At 40.0% G+C, this 20,663-nt stretch overlaps 1 protein-coding gene across 5 annotated transcripts in view; it reads right to left on the bottom strand.

Moving 5' to 3' along the window:
- Positions 1-20,663, bottom strand: part of in (inturned planar cell polarity protein) — a 349,766-nt gene that overhangs the window by 257,786 nt on the left and 71,317 nt on the right. For 3 of the 5 annotated variants that reach the window (XM_090379922.1, XM_090379919.1, XM_090379924.1), the window contains exon 4: positions 2,031-2,099. In XM_090379922.1, the coding sequence (XP_090236048.1) occupies positions 2,031-2,099 (69 nt within the window). The remainder of the gene's footprint in view (positions 1-2,030; positions 2,100-20,663) is intronic. The other 2 variants (XM_090379923.1, XM_090379921.1) reach the window with 1 other exon arrangement.

Here is a 20,663-nt window from a genome sequence, read left to right on the forward strand (position 1 = left end):
CAGAATAATCAGCTCAGAGGGCATAAATTCAAATTGAGGAAGGACGGATGTCGGATAGATGTGCGGAAATTTGCCTTTGGCCAAGCGGGTGGTTGGTTGGTGGAACCGACTTCCATCACTTGTTGTTGAAGTTGATAGCCTAAACAAATTTAAGGCTCAACTGGACAGGTATTTCGAGCGAACGGAGGGGTGAAATGGGAGTGGTGTGTTTTTTTTTTTTTTTTTGGCTGATGCTGAATAAGCTTGCTTTCTTGCATCATATGCAAGAAAGCAAGCTTATAACCGAATAACCGAAGAAAACTAACTGCAGGATGACCATCAGAGAAAACAGATTGGAACTGCGGCCGGTCAGCAGTCCTATCCTATTACTCTGCCACTGCAGCAAAGCTGTTGTAGTCATCACCCATTGTCAGTTACCATAGTTTCGTGCAGTTAGTTTATAATCGCAAATTATACCGTTATAAAAGTGCTCGTTGGCTCACTCTGGTTGGCGCACAATTTCAAATTATATCTCAATTTGAACAATACAGAGATGATAAACAATTTACAAGTTGACAAATTCTATAATGTTTACATATACAAATTTATTTTTCAAAAAGGCGTCGCAAAATGCATAAAATAAGTAAACTTTCGAAAATACAATTAAAGCTAGCAGGCCGCACAAAAATGTGCGGCGGAACCGCTGGCAGCTCGCAGGCTATAGCTTGCTCGGCCTGCTCTAGAAGGAAGGGCATCAATCAGATTGGTCCACTTAATGTCGATGGTTCAACTGTTGATGATCTGCTCAGGTAGCTAACAAACAATGAATATTTTGCATCTACATTCACACATGAGGATTTATTCAGGGAGGGGAATGCCAGAGGTGAATTAAACTCTGGCAGTGAGCTAAATGATATCGTAATAATTTTCTGAGCGGTGCAGACGGTCTGCAAGAGTAGCTCATGGTGTCTTGTCAATGATATACAGGAATTTTTCTAGCAGGAATAAGGATGTAATTATCTCCTTGTATAAGGCAATGGTCAGGCTACACCTTGAGTACTGTATACAGTTCTGGAGGCCTCATTTTAAAAAAGATGTAGGGCTGTTGGAACGAGTACAGAGAAGGGCAACAAGATTATTGAATGGAACAAAGGGTTGCTCTTACGAAGAAAGCTTAAGTTTTGCAAATTATGGTGTCTGGAGACTAGGCACCTACGAGGTGATCTGATTTAGGTGTATAAAGCCTTGAATGGTTTAAGCATGCTCAATGCTGATGGGATTCTTCCTCTTGCTCAGAATAATCACCTGAGAGGGCATAAATTCAAATTGAGGAAAGACAGTTGTAGGATAGATGTGCGGAAGTTTGTCTTTAGCCAGCGGGTGGTTGATTGCGGGAACAAACTTCCATCTGTCATTGTAGAAGTTGATAGCTTAAATAATTCAAGGCAGAACTTGACAAACATTTGGAGCGAGTGGATGGGTGAAATAAGGGGTTTTTTTAGCTGATGTTATATAAGCTTGCTTTCTTGCATCATGTGCCTTTGCTAATGCTAATGTACAAGGAAGGAGAAAAGTCCCTCACAAAATCAAGTTATCTGTACAACAAATTATTGCTCTTCTGAATAGAGATAAATTGATATAAAAATGATAAGTATTTTGTTAATTTCAACATTACATTATCTATCAAATTGTGGATGCACTGCGAAAAACACTTCTATCAGTTTCTCCATTCAATCTTTGCTCTAGTATGTATGAAAAATGAAGAGTCACATATATACATACATACATAACAGAGAAGGGTAGGGAAGAGAGTAGAAAATACCCAATTTCCTTGCTCAGAAATAGTTATCTGTTTTCGATTGAGCCCAAAATTACAAAGCCTGTAGTATTCTTATTTTAGTGTCAAATCAGCTGAATGTTCAAAGTGATTATCCATTTTTTTCTTTATTAAGTTTTGCTGCATTTTTTGCAATCCCTTATACAGGTTTGATAAATACAGCTAAACAATTATCATCCTTATATTAGCATATTTAAAAAGAGAAAAAACATACCTTTACCTGTTCTTTGCATTTATTTCTTGTACTAGAATAACCAGCAAACCTCTGAACAACAAGTTTCACCTACAAAATTATGTACATAATTATTGTTTTTATCATTAATTCTACTAAAATATGAGAATCACTCTGAAACTAATGCTTGCATTTCTTTTTCTTATATACTACACTAAAAAGACAGAATTCGTGGGATATTTCATTCCTGGGCAACATGATGCTGTCACCCCTCTTCGCAAGTGGACAAACCCATTGCTTCCCAGGTATTTAGGTACACTGCATCACTGCATTCATATAGATAATAATTTGATATCAGTATGGATAAATGTCATGAGTTAACCGACTTTGAAAGAGGGTTGATAGTGGGTGCCCAAGGCATGGGTCATTCTATCGCGGAGGTGGTACAGCAACTGCACTATCCCCATTCGACAGTATCAAGAGCATATCGGGAATATGTCATTTCCAGAATAACATCTTATCGTGGACAGAGTTGTGGGCAGAGAAAGGTGGTGGATGAACATGGCCGTCGATGTCTGTCTGGCATTGTTTCAGCCAACCGGGGAGGGAGGGAGGGAGGGAGGGAGAAAGAGAGAGAGAGAGAGAGAGAGCCACAAATCACTGCTGACTTCAACAAGGTAGGTGCCAGAAACGTCTCCACCAAGACCATCAGGTGATCATTAGATGCAATAGGTTATGGGAGCCGCCGACCCACCAGAGTCCCACTGCTAACACCACGACACAGGATTCTACACCTCAACTGGGCAAAACAACATCAGCATTTGACCTTGGATGATTGGAGATGAGTCTCCTAGTCCAATGAGTCCCATTTCGAGCGGACAGGAGGGTGGATATTTGGCAGAAACCGCATGAAGCTATGCTTTAGCATTAGCATTAGTAGAGGCATTTGATGCAAGAAAGCAAGCTTATGCAGCATCAGCCAAAAAAAAAAAAAAAAACCCACTTCCACTTCACCCCTCTGTTCGTTCAAAATACCTGTCCAGCTGAGCCTTAAACTTATTTAGGCTATCAACCTCCACCACAAGGGATGGCAGTCTGTTCCACCAACCAACCACCCGCTGGCTAAAGGCAAATTTCCGCACGTCTATCCTACATCTGTCTTTCTTCAATTTGAATTTATGCCCTCTCAGGTGATTTTTCTGAGCTAGAGGAAGAATCCCATCAGCATTGAGCATGCTTAAACCATTCAAGGCTTTATACACCTCTATCAGATCACCTCGCTGGTGCCTAGTCTCCAGACATTGTAATTTGCAAAACTTAAGCCTTTCTTCGTAAGAGCACCCCTTTGTTCCATTCACTAATCTTGTTGCCCTTCTCTGTACTCGTTCCAGCAGCTCTACATCCTTCTTGAAATGAGTCCTCCAGACCTGTATACAGTACTCAAGGTGTGGCCTGACCATTGCCTTGTACAATGGAATAATCACCTCCTTATCCCTGCTGGAAAAATTCCTGTATATCATTGACAATACTTCATGAGCTACTCTTGCAGCCCATCTGCACTGCTCAGAGAACTTCATATCTGCCTGCACAATCACCCCCAAGTCCCTTTCATTCTCTACCACTGTCAGTGTAGTACCACAGAGTTGATACGTTGCTCTGGGGTTGCTGTTTCCCATGTGTAGTACTTTACATTTGTCAATGTTAAACTTCATTTGCCACCTCTCAGCCCATCTGCTCAACCTTTCCAGATCCTGTTGCAGCAGTGTAGTGTCAGTAGTGTCCTTGACACCCTGCCAACCTTTGTATCATCTGCAAACTTGGACATTAAGCTTGATATACCATCATCAATATCATTTATAAATACAGAAAACAATAATGGACCCAACACTGAGCCCTGAGGGACTCAACTAATAACATTAGTCCACGATGAGCAGTGTCCATTGATTACCACTCTCTGTCTTCTCCCACTCAACCATCCCTTTATCCATAGCAGCAATTTGCCTCCAATGTCACACTGCTCCAATTTGTGTAGCAGTCTTCCATGTGCAACAGTATCAAAAGCCTTTCTAAGATCCAAGTATATAATATCAAAGTTATTCCCTGCATCCAGTTCTTTTTTTTTTTTTTTTTTTTATGAGAACCCCAAACACGAGAGGTATTAAACCTATAGTACTTAGTACCGTGCTTGGGTTGGAGGTTGAGAAGACGAAAGAAGATATTTGTTGATATTGGACTTGAACTTCTGTAGATTGTAATTTTCAGGAAATACGTATGAAGGAAGGTTGTTCCAGAAAACGGCAGTTGAATGAATAAATGAGGAAGATGAAAAGTTGGTTCTGTGGGTTTGAAGTTGGACAGTAAATGGATGTTGGCTGGTGGCGGCACGTGTTCGGACTGTTTTGAAAGAGAGAGCGGGAATTATAGAAGCCAATTCAGAAGAACAGTGCCCATGGAAGTATCTGTAGAAGAGGCATGCAGCAGAAACAGTGCGTCTATGAGACAGCGAGTGGAGAGACTCTGTTAGAGATGAATCATTAATTAACCGAACTGCCCTCTTCTGAATGGAATCAAGAAGCCTGAGAGAGGTTTTGGGGGCACCACCCCAGATGTGGGAACAATATTCCATGGCAGGGCGGATTTGCGATTTATACAGAGTGAGCAGCTGTTTGGGAGAAAAGTAACGCCGAGAGCGAAAGAGAAAACCAAGTTTTTTAGATGCAGAGGAAGCAATATTTGTAATGTGCTTGTGCCAAGAGAGATTAGAAGTCAGGGTAATCCCCAAAAGAGATATATCATTTTGCCTAGAAATCGGAGTGTCACTAAAGATAAGCATAGGAGCAGAAGAATCCTTTTTGCGAGATATAAGACAAGATTGAGTTTTAGAAGGGTTGAAATCAACTAAGTTGTCTTTGCCCCACTGGAGAATTACCTGAAGATCGGCATTTAAGGAATTGGCAGCAGATTTTCGAGAACTTAAAGCTGATTGAGCTGGACAAGGTTTCTCAAAATGGAAAGTTGAATGCAATGTGCTATCATCGGCAAAACTATGGATAGGATTTCCAGTCAATGGAAGAAGGTCATTGATATACAAGAGGAAAAGAGTGGGGGAAAGAACTGAACCTTGGGGGACACCGGCATTAGTGGAGAAGTTAGAAGACAGAGAGCCATCTACCATCACCCTCAGTGAGCGATCAGAGAGAAAACTAGATAACCAATTACTAAAAACAGTTGGCAAACCATAAGATGGAAGCTTGTTTAGAAGACCTTTATGCCAAACACGATCAAAAGCCTTTGAGATGTCAAGAGCAACTACTTGTGTTTCACCCGAACCTTTCCATTGAATTAGTCCATAAATGGGTAACATAAGCCAGAATATCACCAGTGGATCGACACTGACGGAATCCATACTGGCGATCGTTGATCAGCACGGAAAGTTTCTAGGTAGTTTAAGAGTTGGCGGTTAATTGATTTCTCCATTACTTTAGAAAGAGTAGAAGTAATTGCAATGGGACGATAATTGGATGGGAGGGATTTGTCACCCTTTTTAGGAACTGGCTGGATATGAGCAAATTTCCAAGCAGAAGGAAAAACACCTTTGGAATAAGAAAGTGAAAAAAGGCGGCAAAGAATAGGATAAGTTCAGAAGCACAGGTTTTGAGAACAAGTGGAGAAATACCATCAGGACTGGAGCTTTCTTAGCATCAAGATTCATCAAAATCCTTCTGATATCCTTTTGACGGAAGACCACAGGAGGCATTGAATGGAGCGTGTTAGGAATGGTGGGAGGTGTTTTACCAAGATCATTAATACATGAGCTGGAAGAAAAATGGGATGCTAGCAGGTCAGCTTTATCCTTGGCTGAAGTGACAACAGAACCATCTGGTTTGGACAGAGGTGGGAGCAGAGATGGGCAAAAGTTGCGGCCAATAGCTTTGGCAAGAGACCAGAATGCTCGGCTACCATTAGGGCAAGAAGCAAGTTTTCTACTCTTAGCCTGTTCAAACTCTAGTTTGGACTGATTAATAACTGCTTTACAATTGTTGCGAGCTTTGGTGTAGGCAGAAAATGAAACTGAAGAATTAGAAACAAGCCAATTACGATATGCAACGTTCTTCTCTTGGACAGCCTTAGCAAATTTATTGGAAAACCAAGGTTTAGATAAAGGACGAGATTTTAAAGTGGAGTGTGGGATAAAGGATTCCATTCCTGCAAGAATAATTTCACTGACACGATCTGAGCAAACGTTGACATCAGAAGTTTTGAAAACAGTAATCCGACCAAGGAAAAGAAGAAAAGAAGTCTCGCAGGTCATCCCATTTTGCATTCTTGTAATGCCAAACAATACGAGGTGGGGAATAGCCATGAGATAAAGGTTCCATTGGAGAAGAGGCAATCACCAAGTTGTGATCTGAAGTGCCTAAATGACCTCTCACTTCAACCTTGTACTTAGAAGGGTTGTTTGTGAGAAAAAGATCAAGCGTATTGGCTGTATGATTAGGATTGTCCGGTATTCTTGTAGGTAAATGAACAATCTGTCCTAGGTCATTAGTAATTGCAAAAGCCTCAGCATCTCGACCTGCTGGGTCGGTGTGACTAGAAAACGGAAGCCAGCTGGAGTTGTGAACGTTAAAATCACCAAGGAAAATTACCTCACTGTTAGGAAAGTTGGACTGGAGAAAGTCAAGTTGCAAAGAGAGGAAGTCAAAGAGCTCCAAGTGATTAGTGGATTTGGGAGAACGGTAGAGACAACAGATGAATTTTACACAATGAGGTAGAGAGATTTTAAGCCAGAGAAGATCAAAGAGAGGAGATTCCAAATTGCCAAGTCTCTGACAGGGAATATCAGAACGGACATATGCACAAGTACCACCTTTGAGGCGAAAGGAATCATACAGCAAATAATTTGGACATCTGAGATGAGCAGTAGTTGAATCAACTGATAACTGAGATTCAGTCAGAAAAAGTACATGGGGTTTGGAAGACTGCAAGTGGAAATGGACATTGTTGAGATTAGAATTGAGACCACGTATATTTGTGAAATGAATTAGGAAGTCCTTGGGAGGTTTAGATCTTTTCGCAGATAAGCTTGCTCTATTATTTTGACAATTCATGGTGTATTCAATAGTAAGAAAAAGTGGGTGGGACATGCTGTATGAAGTAATGAAATTTTTGGATATGGCGTACATGTGGTAAGAATATACCCAGATCCTTGACATAACGTGGCCTCGACAATGCTCCCCGCATACACACTACTCGGACTCCCTCCAGTCACTATCTGGCAGAGTAGAGGTAGCAAGATTATACACTAGCTGATCCGGAAGCTTCCTAGAGAGTTACCAATAGGTTCAGTCCGGTGTACTAACTAGCGGCCGGCCTGCGAACACCGTTTTAGAGCTGTACCCTCGAAATGTAAGGAATATTGGATCTCGCCACGACATTCATCATAACCTCAAAAATCATCAATCATACTGCATGATGGAAGAGATAGGGAAGGGTTGGCCGGAACTTAGCTCTAGAGACTAAACATGGGTTCCACCACTTCAAGCCTCCAATAAGCAAAGTGGTGGTATTTCACCGGTTGATGAGAGTCATCTACCACCTAGTACTGCCTGGTAACATAGAGGGGCGGCGTTCCTCCATGTGGTGTGGGCGCCACACCTCGACCCCTGCTTACGTTGGTTCACACCTGGGTGGTCACCCACCATGTACTTGTGCATGAAGGTTATACCCAGGATTACTAACAGTCCCACCATCGTGAAGGTGCAAGCAGAGGATTTGGCTGTCATAGACCGTCCGGACTTCGCCGAAATTGGGTCCACTTTGACTTGAGTGTCACCCGAATATCAGTTCCATCAGCGTTTTAGACTCACAGGTAGCAAGAACAGCTTGTCTGGCATATCTGAGAGAATGTCTGTGACAGCCTCAAGGACCAATTTCTAAGATCCAAGTATATAATATCAAAGTTATTCCCTGCATCCAGTTCTTTTGTGACTGCATCATAGTATCCAATCAAGTTGGTCAGGCAAGACTTCCCCTTAACAAAACCATGCTGTGTCTGAGCTATAACTGAAGTCTTGTCTAAATGATCCTGCAGTGCTTCTTTAACCAGTGCCTCCATTAATTTTCCTGGAACAGAAGTTAAGCTCACAGGTCTATAGTTACTTGTGTCAGCCTTTGATCCTCCTTTGTGAATTGGGGTCACATTGGCACATTTCCAGTCTATGGGTACCTCCCCTGAGTCCAAGGAAGCTCTCATAATTATGGCTAAGGGTTTGCTTACTTCCTTTGCTGCCTCCTTTAATATAACTGGATAGATCCCATCCACCCCGGGTGCCTTTCTTGTGTTTATCTTCAACAGTTTCTCCTCCACTTTACTCCCAGTTATTTCAAGATTCTGTAGCTTACTGCTAGAGTTGAATACACCTCTGGCATTCCCCTTGCTGAATAACTCCTCATGTGTGAATGTCGATGCAAAATATTCATTTAGTTTGTTAGCTACCTGAGCAGGATCATCAACAGTTGACCCATCAATATCAAGTGGACCAATCTGATTCATCCCCTTCCTTCTAGAGTTTACATAAGTAAAGAACTCTTTGCTGTTTTTCTTTGCATCCCTTGCCAAGGATTTCTCGTAATCTGCCTTCGCCTGCCTAACCTCCTTTGTAACTTGGTTGCATATCAACTTGTATCTATCATAGGCTTCTGTGTCATGTGTTAATTTGTAAGTATCCCATGCATTTTTCTTCTCTGCCATATGCCTCATTAGTTCATCTGACATCCATTTTGGCCTAAACCTTGAACAATATTTCTTAGTTGGTATGTAAAGCCTAGTAGCTTCCAAGATATGTTCTTTGAATGCTTCCCATTGATATGATGGGATGCACATGAATGCACCCATCATATCAACAAGGAACAGTTCAGGCAGGTGGATGGTCAGTAATGGTCTGGGGCATGTTCAACTGGCACACGTGGGGACCTCTGGTACGTTTAGATGCATCTCTGAATGGTCCAGGATACGTGTAGATCCTTGCAGACCATCTGCATCCCTTCATGGTCATCATGCACCCACAGTGCAATGACTCTTCCAGCAGGACAATGCGCCTCCCCAAGAGCTGTGGTGATTGGAACATGGTTCAAAGAGCATTCCACAAATTTTACCACCATGGAATGCCCCCCTTCCCCTGTTAAAAAACCCTTTGAAGCATCTTTTTGATTGTCTGTTCGAAGCATCTTTTTGATTGTCTGTTCAAGCTTTGGATCCTCCACCCAGGAATTATGGACAGCGATGCAGCAAGCATGGATGGAAATACCTGTGGAATGCTTTCGTGAACTAGTCAATGCCTCGCCACGTGACTGCCCTTATCCAGGCAAAAGGTGAGCCTACCCGTTACTAGGTAGGTATCCCATGATTTCTGTCCCCTCGACGTACTGTAGATATCCAATTTAAATTGTATGTTAAGTAATTCAAGTCTTTCACTACCAACATTTTTCAACACACATTCACAATCACTGTGTAAACATTTTTTCTGCCACCAAACCAGTGTCCATCCCCACATAGTAACCACTTCTTAACAGCCAGTGACAGCATCTTCACTAGCAAAGTTTTCCCCATGAAGGCCCTCTTTCACTGGGCAAAATGTATGAAATTCTGATGATACAAGGTCAAGACTGTATGATGGATGTAATAGAATTTGTCTTCAGCTTCTTCAATGTCTCTGCATAATGAGCAGAACTGATCCTAGGTCCTCATTCCAGGAAACCCACAAGAATAACAAATCCTCTTTTGCCCAAAAACAGAAAATATAGAATCTGTTGAAACAAGTCTGGTAGAATCATGTGTCTACCAGACTTGTACTTTGCCACCAGTTCATTGTGGTTTACCCAAGTCTCATCTGCATTGATGACACTGTCAAGAATGGTCTCATATTGCTCCAGAAGGTCTGCATAAGGCTGCACTCTACTCCTTGCGATCTGTCATCAGCATTCATGAAACCTATACTCATAATTTGTTGCTTTCCCGATTATCCAAACTATTTTCAATGCATTAATGCTTATAACTACTCTCATACACATTTCCTGGATCTTAAAGTATCATTCTTCACTAATTAGTTTAGCCACTCTCTCCTTGCTTTTCTGCTGTTTCTGCAGTGTGAGGATGACTTGACTTTGGGACATTCTTCAAACCAACACCAGAAGCTTGCCCAGCCCACTGCACTCATGTCAACCATCTTATCCTGATAACTTCTTCCTTCTTCTAGCCACGTAGCACCCTGAGAAGCTGTTGTGGCCACCATCAATTTCCTCCAACTGCATTGATCTTGTGCTCTATGAGTGGCATTGCAATCCGTCATGCCCAGGTCACTGATCTCATCCTTCCACCTAGCTGCAGGTCTTCCTCTGCGCCTCTTCCCCTCAATTTTTCCTTCCATTATATTCTTCAAAAGAAAGTTATGCCTTTTTGCTATGTGTCCAAAATATTTGAGTTTCTTTCTGCTATGAAGAAGCATTTTATGCTTGCCAATTTTATTCAATACCCACTCATTTGTTTCTTTGATCAAGGTAAAAAATATGCAGTATTCTCCTGTAACACATTTCAAATGCCTCATCAATTTTCTTCCTATCAACTCTTTTCAAATTCCATGCTTCAACATCCATAAGTGGCAACTGGAAAAATTATGAACTCAATGATTTTCAGTTTCATCTTTAGAGGCAGATCTCTCCATAATTTCATCAGATTAGCAACCAACATTTTAGCAATTGCCTTCCCTCAAATGATGTAAAACATCATTTGAGCAGTCACCATTTTTATTTATTCTTGATTCTAAGTAATCAAATTCATCAACTTCTTCTGGAACTGAGATTATCACCAATCACCATAATTTTAGTTTTAATCACATTCGGAAACAATCCTTTTTTCTTACTTGCTTCACAAGCTCTCCTCAGAGTTTCTTTCAGATGATCCTCGGAATTGCAGATTAGTATAGTATCATCTGCATAACGAAGGTCATATCTTCATTCCTCCAATTTTTATGCCAGTGTCTAAATCTTCCAAAGCTTCATGCATGATATCTTCGGCATAAAAATTAAAAAGGTGAGGTGACAAAAAATGCAGCTTGCCCAACATCTTTACCGATTTTGAATAAGTTGTGTTTCCCATGTTAGTTCTTACAGTTCCTTCCTGTTCCTAGTACAGTAGCTTAATCAGCTGAATTATGCAGATTGAGAATCCCATATTAATCATTGTTTCCCACAGTTTCTCACGTTGAGATTGATGTGAAGTAGCTGATGATCACTGCCACAATCTGCGTTAGAAAGTGATGAATACGCCATCTTTGCTGTATAAGGATATAATCAATTTGATTCCTTGTTTTATGATCAGGAGATTTCCATGTGTAGAGTCTTCTCAGGTGTTGCTGAAAGCAGGAGTTACATATGACAAGACTGTTCAGATGACAAAATTCAATTAATCCTTCTCCCTGTTCATTTCTAGTGCCAAGACCAAACTTCCACATTCTCACTAGAAGAAACTGTCTTCTCTACTTTTGCATTAAAATCACCCATGAGTATCAAAACATCCTTTTTTGGGACCAGGTCAAGAGTTGCTTGGAGGTTTTCATAATAAATATCTGTATCTTCATCTGTGGCTTGATGTTGGTGTATATATGGGCCTGTGGTCAGGAATGAGAGTGCATAGTACACATTCCTTGGGTGGACCGGGGTTCAAGCCCGTGACTACTAAATACGATAAATATTTTTATTGACGATTTACTGTAAATTCTACTGACTTGGTTGTCGTGCCGGAGGAAAATTTATTTTATTTATTTTTTTTTTATATGCAACTGAAACTGAGATTTACTGATTGGCTCTGAAGTCTAACTGTCATCATTCTACTATTAAGAGGATTGTATCCAAGAAGAGACCTTGAACATTCCTTATTCAATATAACAGTGACACCACGTTCTTTTACCTGGTCACTTCCAGACAAAAACAACCAAAGACCAATTTATAGTGTTGAAATTATCTTGGTTGCTTCTAAAATATCAATTTTGTACCTATCCATTTCATTGATAACATTTTCATCTTGCCTTCTTTTAAACTTTTTACATTCCATATGGCCAAAAAAACCATTAAACTTTATAAGTTCTTAAAGAAAAATTTTAAAGTTTTAAATTCTTCTCATTCCATGTAGGCACATTTACCATCTTCTTTCTTAAATTAAATTTTGCAGGGCATGCAGTGACCACTGGGATCTGGTTTACAGCAGTTTTTGGAATTGTTTCTGTTGTGGTCTGTGCAGAATCAGATAATGTGGTGATATGCCATAGCCTTCCACATCACCAATTTTGAAAGGGGCCGGCTTTAATCATAGGAAGAGTGGTATGGAGCGTTCTCAGTTGGAACATCATGGTGAACATCCTGATAAATGGCCCTTAAATTCTGTTGAATTTTAGTGTAAACAATGTTTTCTGCATTCAGAAACTCAATAACACACCACTGCTTCATATGCTTAGTTAGTTCATATGTTTAGGGGGCTTAGAGGGGAACAGGTATTGTGTGTTATCAGACATTCAGTCTAAAACACTGATGGATCCAATATTTTTCTATTACAGAAGATTTAGGAGAAATCTGGTTGGCCTTCCTCCCTAAAATCCACTCATGCACACCTTTTCGATGGTAAGCCCTGTTACGTCACTTAGGTGGCAATGAACGTGTAGAGTGATTCTCTTCAAGATGCCTGGTCAGCATGAAGAGGAAAAGACCAAACCCTCCAGCACATAACAGCACAACAAAACAAATGGCCCTCAGTCCCCAGCAGCTTTCACTCCCCCTCTTACGGCAGCGAGAGGATCAGAGTAGAAGCAGAGGGTGCTAAGAATCTCTGGGTACAACCAGGCTGCCATGCACAGAAACTGAACGTGGCCTGCTACAACATAAAATCGCTCATCGGTGAAGACAAGATATTAGAGCTGGAAAAGGAATTAGAAAATGTGAATTGGAATATCATTGGTTTGGCTGAAACAAGAAGAAGAAATGAATCACTTATAAGTTTATCAAGTGGAAATCTGCTATACATCAATGGAAACAGTGAAAGGAGCGAAGGGGAAGTTGGCTCTCTGGTCCATAAAGATATAAAAAACAACATTTTGGAATTCAAAAGTAAATCACCAAGGGTGTCAAGACTAATACTCAGGACTTCTAAGAAGTACAAGCTAAAGGTTATAATGATTTATGCACCAACATCGAGCCATGATGATGAAGTGGTTGAAGAAATGTACACCGAAATTGAGAGTCTTTTAGATGAGCAGAAAATCCACTACAATATCATTATGGGGGACTTCAATGCTAAGGTTAGAAAATGACAAAACACCGCAGAAAGGGGAACTATAGGAAATTTTGGAATTGGTGAAAGACTTGTGGAATTTGCAGAATCTCGAGGACTGTCAGTAATGAATACTTTTTTTCAAGAAAAGGGTGAACAGAAAATGGACATGGAAGAGTCCAAATGGATTAACAACTAATGAAATTGACTTCATCCTCACTAACAGAAGATATATCATGAAAGATGTTACAGTCCTGAATAAGGTAAATGTTGAAAGTGATCACAGAATGGTAAGATGCACACTTGATATAGATGTAAGAAAAGAAAGGAAAAAACTGACTCGAGTAAATAATACAAAGGTCTTTGAGACAACAGAAGAGGAGAAAAAGCAGTATGTACTGGAACTTAAGATCAAGTTTGAGCTTCTACAGACTACTCAGGAACAAGATATTGACGAGGAATATTACAACTTTCTGAAAGTGATAAAGCCCAAGAAACTTATAGGTAAAAAGAAATCCAAAGAAGAAAAAATTAGTCAAGAAGCACTTGTCATGATTAACCGAAGGCGACAAATGAAGAGCAAGATAAACACTGACAAAGAGAAAATTGAGTATACTGAGTTATGCAAAGCCATTAGAAAGAGACTCAGAGAGGACATAAGAAGATTTAACCCAAGAAAAGTAGAACAAGCATTAAGGGAAAACAAAGGACTTAAATCAGCAGCCATGAGCAGTAATACAGAAAGACAAATAATACTGAAACTGAAAAATAGCAATGGTGTACTTATAAATAGCATAGAAGGCATAATTCAAATAGCAGGACCTATAGAGAATTATACAAGGAGCAAGGGAATGATGACAGCAGGGGCGAAGATGGATCGCAGATTAGTAACACATATGACATACCCGATATTCTTCCTGATGAGGTAGAACGTGTTGAAGAAAATGAAGAATCAGAAAGCCCCAGGGGAAGATGAAGTTACTGTAGAGTTGTTAAAATTGGGAGGAAGAGACATAACACAAAAACTGGACTCTTCACAAAATGCATTAGAAAAGTGTGATGCGTAAGGATTGGAATAATGCAATCATAGTTTTGCTGCATAATAAAGTAGATAAATCAGAAATTGGAAATTATAGGCCAATTAGCTTGTTATCCCACATCTACAAGTTGTTCACAAGGGTCATTACTAACAGATTAGAAAGAATACTTGATGAAAATCAACCGAAAGAGCAAGCTGGCTTTAGAACAGGATTCTCAACTATGGATCGCCTTCATGTATCACGGCTAATGGAGAAAGCAAATGAATATAAAACACCATTATACCTGGCATTTGCGGATTATGAAAAGGCATTTGACTCCATACAGCGTAAGGTAATGTTTCAGGCACTGGAAAGACAAGACAAAGATACCCTTATATTATGATTTTGAAAAAATATATGAGAATGCTACCTCCTTTATTAGACTATACAAAGACAATAGCAATCTAAAATTGAGAAAGGAGTTCGACAAGGTGACACACTACCTCTGAAGTTGTTTACTGCTGCCCTTGAGGAAGCTTTCAGAAGATTAGACTGGTTGCAGAAAGGAGTCAATGTGAATGGAGAATACCTAAACCATTTACGATTTGCAGATGACATTGTGGTCATAAGCCACGATCCCAAAGAATTAGAGGAAAATCTTAATCAGTTATGCACAGTTAGTAAGGATTTTGGACTAAAGATGAATATGGCTAAAACAAAAGTAATGATGATTAACATGCCACAGAGAGGGACATAATGATTGAAGGAGCAGTAATTGAAAAGGTGGAGTCATATACTTATCTGGGACAAGTTATTAGCTGTAATAATGATAAATGGCTGGAAGTCAAGAGAAGAATAAATTTTGGATGGATGGCATTCAGGAAATATAGTCACATACTGAGGAGCAATATCCCAATTTGTCTGAAACGTAAAATAATGAACCAATGTATACTACCCACCATGACTTATGGAAGTGAAACTTGGGCACTCACCAAAAGAATGGAAGAGAAGCTGAGAACTACACAACAAAGAATGGAATGAATTATATTGGGAATCAGACTGCTAGATAAGAAAAGAAACACATGGATTAATTAGGCAGCAAACTCAAGTAAAGGTCATTCTTATCCAAACTAAAGAACTAAAATGGTCTTGGGCAGGACACATAGCTCGAAGACATGATGACAGATGGACTAAGAAAATAACAGAATGGTATCCAAGAGGAGCTAGAAGAAAACCTGGAAGACAACAGCGGAGATGGATAGATGAAATTCATAAGTTTGTGGGTAGTTAGTAAATGGATCGCATTGCACAAAACAGAAGGAACTGGAAAGTTGCTGGAGAGGCCTTCATCCTGCAGTGGACTGAAAATGGCTGATGATGCTTCATATGCACATCAGTGTCACCCTAAATTTTCACAGGCTACCACAAGCACAGCTTGTGGTAGATTGTGGCGTGCAGTGTTGAAATTTGCAGGACATCAACAATAAAATTTAGATTTTCATCCAATACCATTTAAATTTTGTATGCAACATAAGAAAAGTGGAAAAAAAAAAATTAAAGGATAGTTTCAGAGAGGGCCCTCATATATACAAGGTAATTCATGGAAATATAACTTCAGGAGCCGATTTCTGAGACAACAGTTATGAGTGCAATTCGCAATCATATATTGCTATGAATCTGCAAACATTACATAACTCCATAATTATTCAGGATTGGACCCATGTTCACATGAACTTTTTTACTCAAAAGTGACTCAGAAATCATTTCCTCAAGTTGTAGCAACCTTTATTCACCCTGTATAAATAATATCAGAAATACATTTATTTCTGGTAATATTTATATTACCAGACGTTTAATATTTTTTACTTAAATATTAATTTTAAAATATTTTATTAAAGAAATATGACAATTAGATTGTAATATACATACTGCTAATAATTATATTTGCCCTTTAACCTATAAAACTTATGCCTTTTAACTTACACATTCCAAAACAATGAAACATCTATTTAGGGCCCAAGTATTTTGCATCATTCATGCATGAGGAATTCTTTAGGATAGGGGATGCCAAAAGGTTATCAAACTCTAATGAGGAGCTAAATGACCTTGTGATAACTGAAAGGAAAAGAGGAGGAAAAACTGTTGAAGTTAAACATAAAAAGGGCACCTGGAATGGATGGGATCTGTCCAGTTGTGTTGATGCAGGCAGCAGGGGAGGCAAGCAGATTCAAGTTATAATTATGAGAGTATTTTTGGATTCATGGAAGGTTCCTACTGACTGGAGATGTGAAAATATATCCCCAATTCATAAAGGGAAATCAAAAGGTGACATGGTTAATTACAGACCTGTTAACTTAAATTCTGTTTCAGGAAAAATAATGGAGTCACTGGTTATATTCCTGTCTAGATGCAGGAACATCTAGACAGGAATATAATTATACTGCAGTCACAGCATGGATTTGTTAAGGGGCAGTCTTGTCTGACCAATCCGATCAGATCTATGGCACAAAAACTAATTTTAATATCATATACTTGGATTTCAGTAAAGATTCTGATACTGTAGCATATAAAAGAGTAAATTGGAGCAGGTAGCATTAAAGGCAAGTTACTGTTATGGATAGGATGATGGTTGAGTAGAAGACAAACAGTGGTTATCAATGGGCACTGCTCTTCGTAGACTAATGTTATTAGTGGATTTTCCCCTGGGACCATTTTTGTTTTCAATATTTATTAATGATATCGATGAGGGAATATCAGGCTTAACGTCTAAGTTTCCAGATTATTATTATTATTAGCCACATTGTGCAAGGAAGCCTGAGGCTTATGCTACACCAGCCAAAAAAAAAAAAAAATTCTCAGTTACCCTGAGAAACAGACAGACAGACATATAGAGAGAGAGAGATAAGAGTCAGAAGCAGACGGGAATCACCAAGAAAGAGAAGAATGATGATATCCAGCTCAAGACCCTGGGTGTGCTAAGCCCATACTCACCAGATGTGAGCCCCTGGGGTTAAAGTTTGGCAGGCTGGTTAATGACAGCAATTAAAGTAAGCTACTGAAACAAAATCTAGAAAAATTAGGCAGATGGGCTGAGAAATGACAACTGAAGCTTAACATTGACAAATGCAAGTTATTGTATATGAGTAGCAGTAATCCAATATTAACATACCAACTGTGTGGTACAACACTCAGCACAGTGGAAAATGAAAGAGACTTGGGAGTAATTGTGCAGTCAGATATGAAGTTCTCTAAGCAGTGCAGGCAGGTTGCCAAGACAACTTATGCAGTTTTATCAATGGTATATATAGGAACTTTGCTAACAGAGATTAGGACATAATTACCCCTTTGTACAAGGGATAATCACCTCCTAATTAAGGCCATGGTTAGGCTGTATCTTGAGTACTGCATACAGTTGTAGAGCCTCAGTTTACAAAGGATGTATATCTGCTGGAACAGGTGCAGAGAACAGCAATGAGATTAGTGAAGGTAACAAAAGGGAGCTCTTACCAAGAAAGGCTTTATTTCTGCAAACTGCAGTGTCTGAAGACCAGCCACCCAAGGAGATCTGACTGAAGTGTTTAAGACCTCAAAAAGGATTGGGTAAGCTCAGCGTTGACAGCATTCTTTCTCCACACAAAAGACTGCTATACAAATTAGAGTAGTGTGACATTAGGAGCAAGTTACTGCTATAAATAAAGAGATGGTTGAATGACAGAAGCCAGAGGGTGGTTAAAAATGGGCACTGATCTTCTTGGACTAATACTATTAGTCGAGTCTCCCAGGGTTAAGTGTTGGGACCCTTACTGTTTACAATATTTTAATAAAGATATTGAAGACATATCAAGTTTTATTGTCTAAGTTTGCAAATAATAAAAAGTTTGGCAGGAATAAAGGAATATCCCTGTAGCAAGACCTATAAAAATTAGGCAGATGAACTGAGAAATGGCAATTTCTCATTTTAACATTGGTAAAAGGTAGTGCATATGAACAGCATTAGTCCCAGGATAACATACTGTGTAGAACCATAATCAGACTAGTGGAGAATGAAAAAGACCTGGGGGTAATTATACAGTTACACAAAGTTCTCTGAGCAGCATAAGCAAGCTGCCAGGGTAGCTCATTGGGTTTTATCAGTGATATACAAAGAATTTTGTCAACAGGGATAAGGGTGAATGAGTGAGTGATTCTAAGGGTGTTGTTATTTATTTATTATTTTTTTTTTTTTTTGGACATGGGCAATTAACAGAAGTATATAAGATGACAATTAAAATGCACTTATATATGTGTATAAAAATTTAACCTTCTTAAAAATTTTTAACATATTGTCTTTGTCATTTTTAACCATCTGGCTAAGGCTCAGCCAGATGGTTAAAAATGCTTAAACACAGAAGTCGTGCATTTAAAATATTCGAACATTAAATAATCATGTAATAATCAAATAATGAGTGGATGATTATCACTTTTTTGCAGAGGGATAATGACTCATGCACATAGGAGGGTCATTATCTTCAGTAGAAAAGAGTGTCAGATGGCCATGTCCTATGCAGAGCTGAGCTAGAACAATTTTCTTTACAGTTCCTGTGCACGCTGGACTGCACAGGAGCCATAAAGTTTGATTACGATGTTCGATTACAAGCTTAATCTTGTATAACTTGTTTGCAGCCTGCCCATGCCATGAGTGTTTGCCATTGGGAAACCACTTTCTTTCATATAACTTGCCCGTAGTCAGTAACGGAGACTAACAGACAAGAATTATAAAGGGCCACTGCTGATTTGGCTGCAGTGTCTGCCAAATCATTTCAAAAGATTCCATTGTAGCTGAGAATCTAGCAAAAGTGAATATCAAATTCATAAAGGAAGTGTAGCCTCTGCTATTATACCCGGGACAGGACTGGATTAGGATTAAACCTCATCAAAGAGAAGGCCTGCAATGCAATGAACTGAGAGAATCAGTATATATAATACATTTTTGGTGGTGGTGGGTTTATATATGATCCAAGGCTAGCTTAACTGTATGCAGCTCAGCTGTTTGTTTGTTTGTTTGGTTTTTTTTTAGGAGCATTAGCAACTAAGGCCATATTGCTCCGGGATATGCGGTGGTCATTCCCTGACCTTTCCGCATCCTCCGTAATTGGTGGTGATGGGCTCGAACCCAGGTCTAACCTAAAAGCGTGTGCTACGCACTGCTGCTTCTTCCCACCTGGCTACGGAGGCGCCAATGCAGCTCAGCAGTGATTATGCCACATTCAGGAGAAATCTGCTCAGATATCGCAGTGTATGGGAAGACAGCTACAGATCCCAGAGACAAATCTGACTTTGAACCATCTGTGGAGAGTGGCAACAAGTCAGAATGTTCAGTTCAGTGTGCTGAGTAGAGGTGTAGGTAGACAGCAAATGGAGTACTGTCCTTCCCCCAGTTGTTAAGAGAGAAGTTGCAGGCTAGAATATGAGTATGCCAGGGTGGAATGGGTTACCTTGTTGTGGGACAACACCATCTACCATGATATCCAAATCTCTGAGTAGCCATTGGATACAAATATTGAATGAAATTGGCAGTCTGGCAAGTGTTGTACAGATTTTCCCAGTGTGGCTCAAAAATGGGTGTCCACATGAGGTAGTCTAGCAGGGATTTCAGCTTGACAGCATACTACAGAGACAACTTTTTGAGAAAGTGACAATGATGTTTCGTTAGCTTCGACATATACAGGGTGTCTCAAAAATTTTGGTACAAACGTTTAGGGGAGGTAGGTAACATCTGTTACCATACCTGTTACCATCCCGCATGAACTCCGCTAAATATCGGATCTTTCTTGAACAAGTTCTACCAGGGTTACTTGACGATGTTCCAGCAAACGTGAGATGCAACATTTGGTTTCAACATGACGGGGTGCCTGCCCATTATGGAAGGTGTGTTCGTGACCATTTGAACAGGAGTTTTGGGCGTCGATGGATTGGCCATGGTGGACCCGTTGCCTCGCCCCCCCAAGCTCACCTGATTTATCGAGCCTTGATTTCTTTCTGTGGGGCCCTCAAATCAATTGTGTATGAATTGCATGTGGAGACAGAAATGGATCTCGTGGCGAGACTCATCTGCACTGCTGCTACTGTCAAAGAAACTCCAGGTGTGTTTGACCGTGTCCTCCAATTCATGCTGCGTCAGTGTCACGCATGCATCGCGTCTCATGGTGGAACCTTCGAGCATCTCCTTCACGATGGTAGGACTATTAGTAATCCTGAGTATAATCTCCATGCACAAGTACATGGTGGGTGACCACCCAGGTGTAAACCAACGTAAGCAGGGGTCGAGGTGTGGAGCCCACACCACATGGAGGAACG

The sequence above is a fragment of the Mastigoproctus giganteus genome, chromosome 8 (genome assembly GCF_048544385.1).
Source record: "Mastigoproctus giganteus isolate SK-2022 chromosome 8, ASM4854438v1, whole genome shotgun sequence".
In the NCBI taxonomy this organism is placed as follows: Eukaryota; Metazoa; Arthropoda; class Arachnida; order Uropygi; family Thelyphonidae; genus Mastigoproctus; species Mastigoproctus giganteus.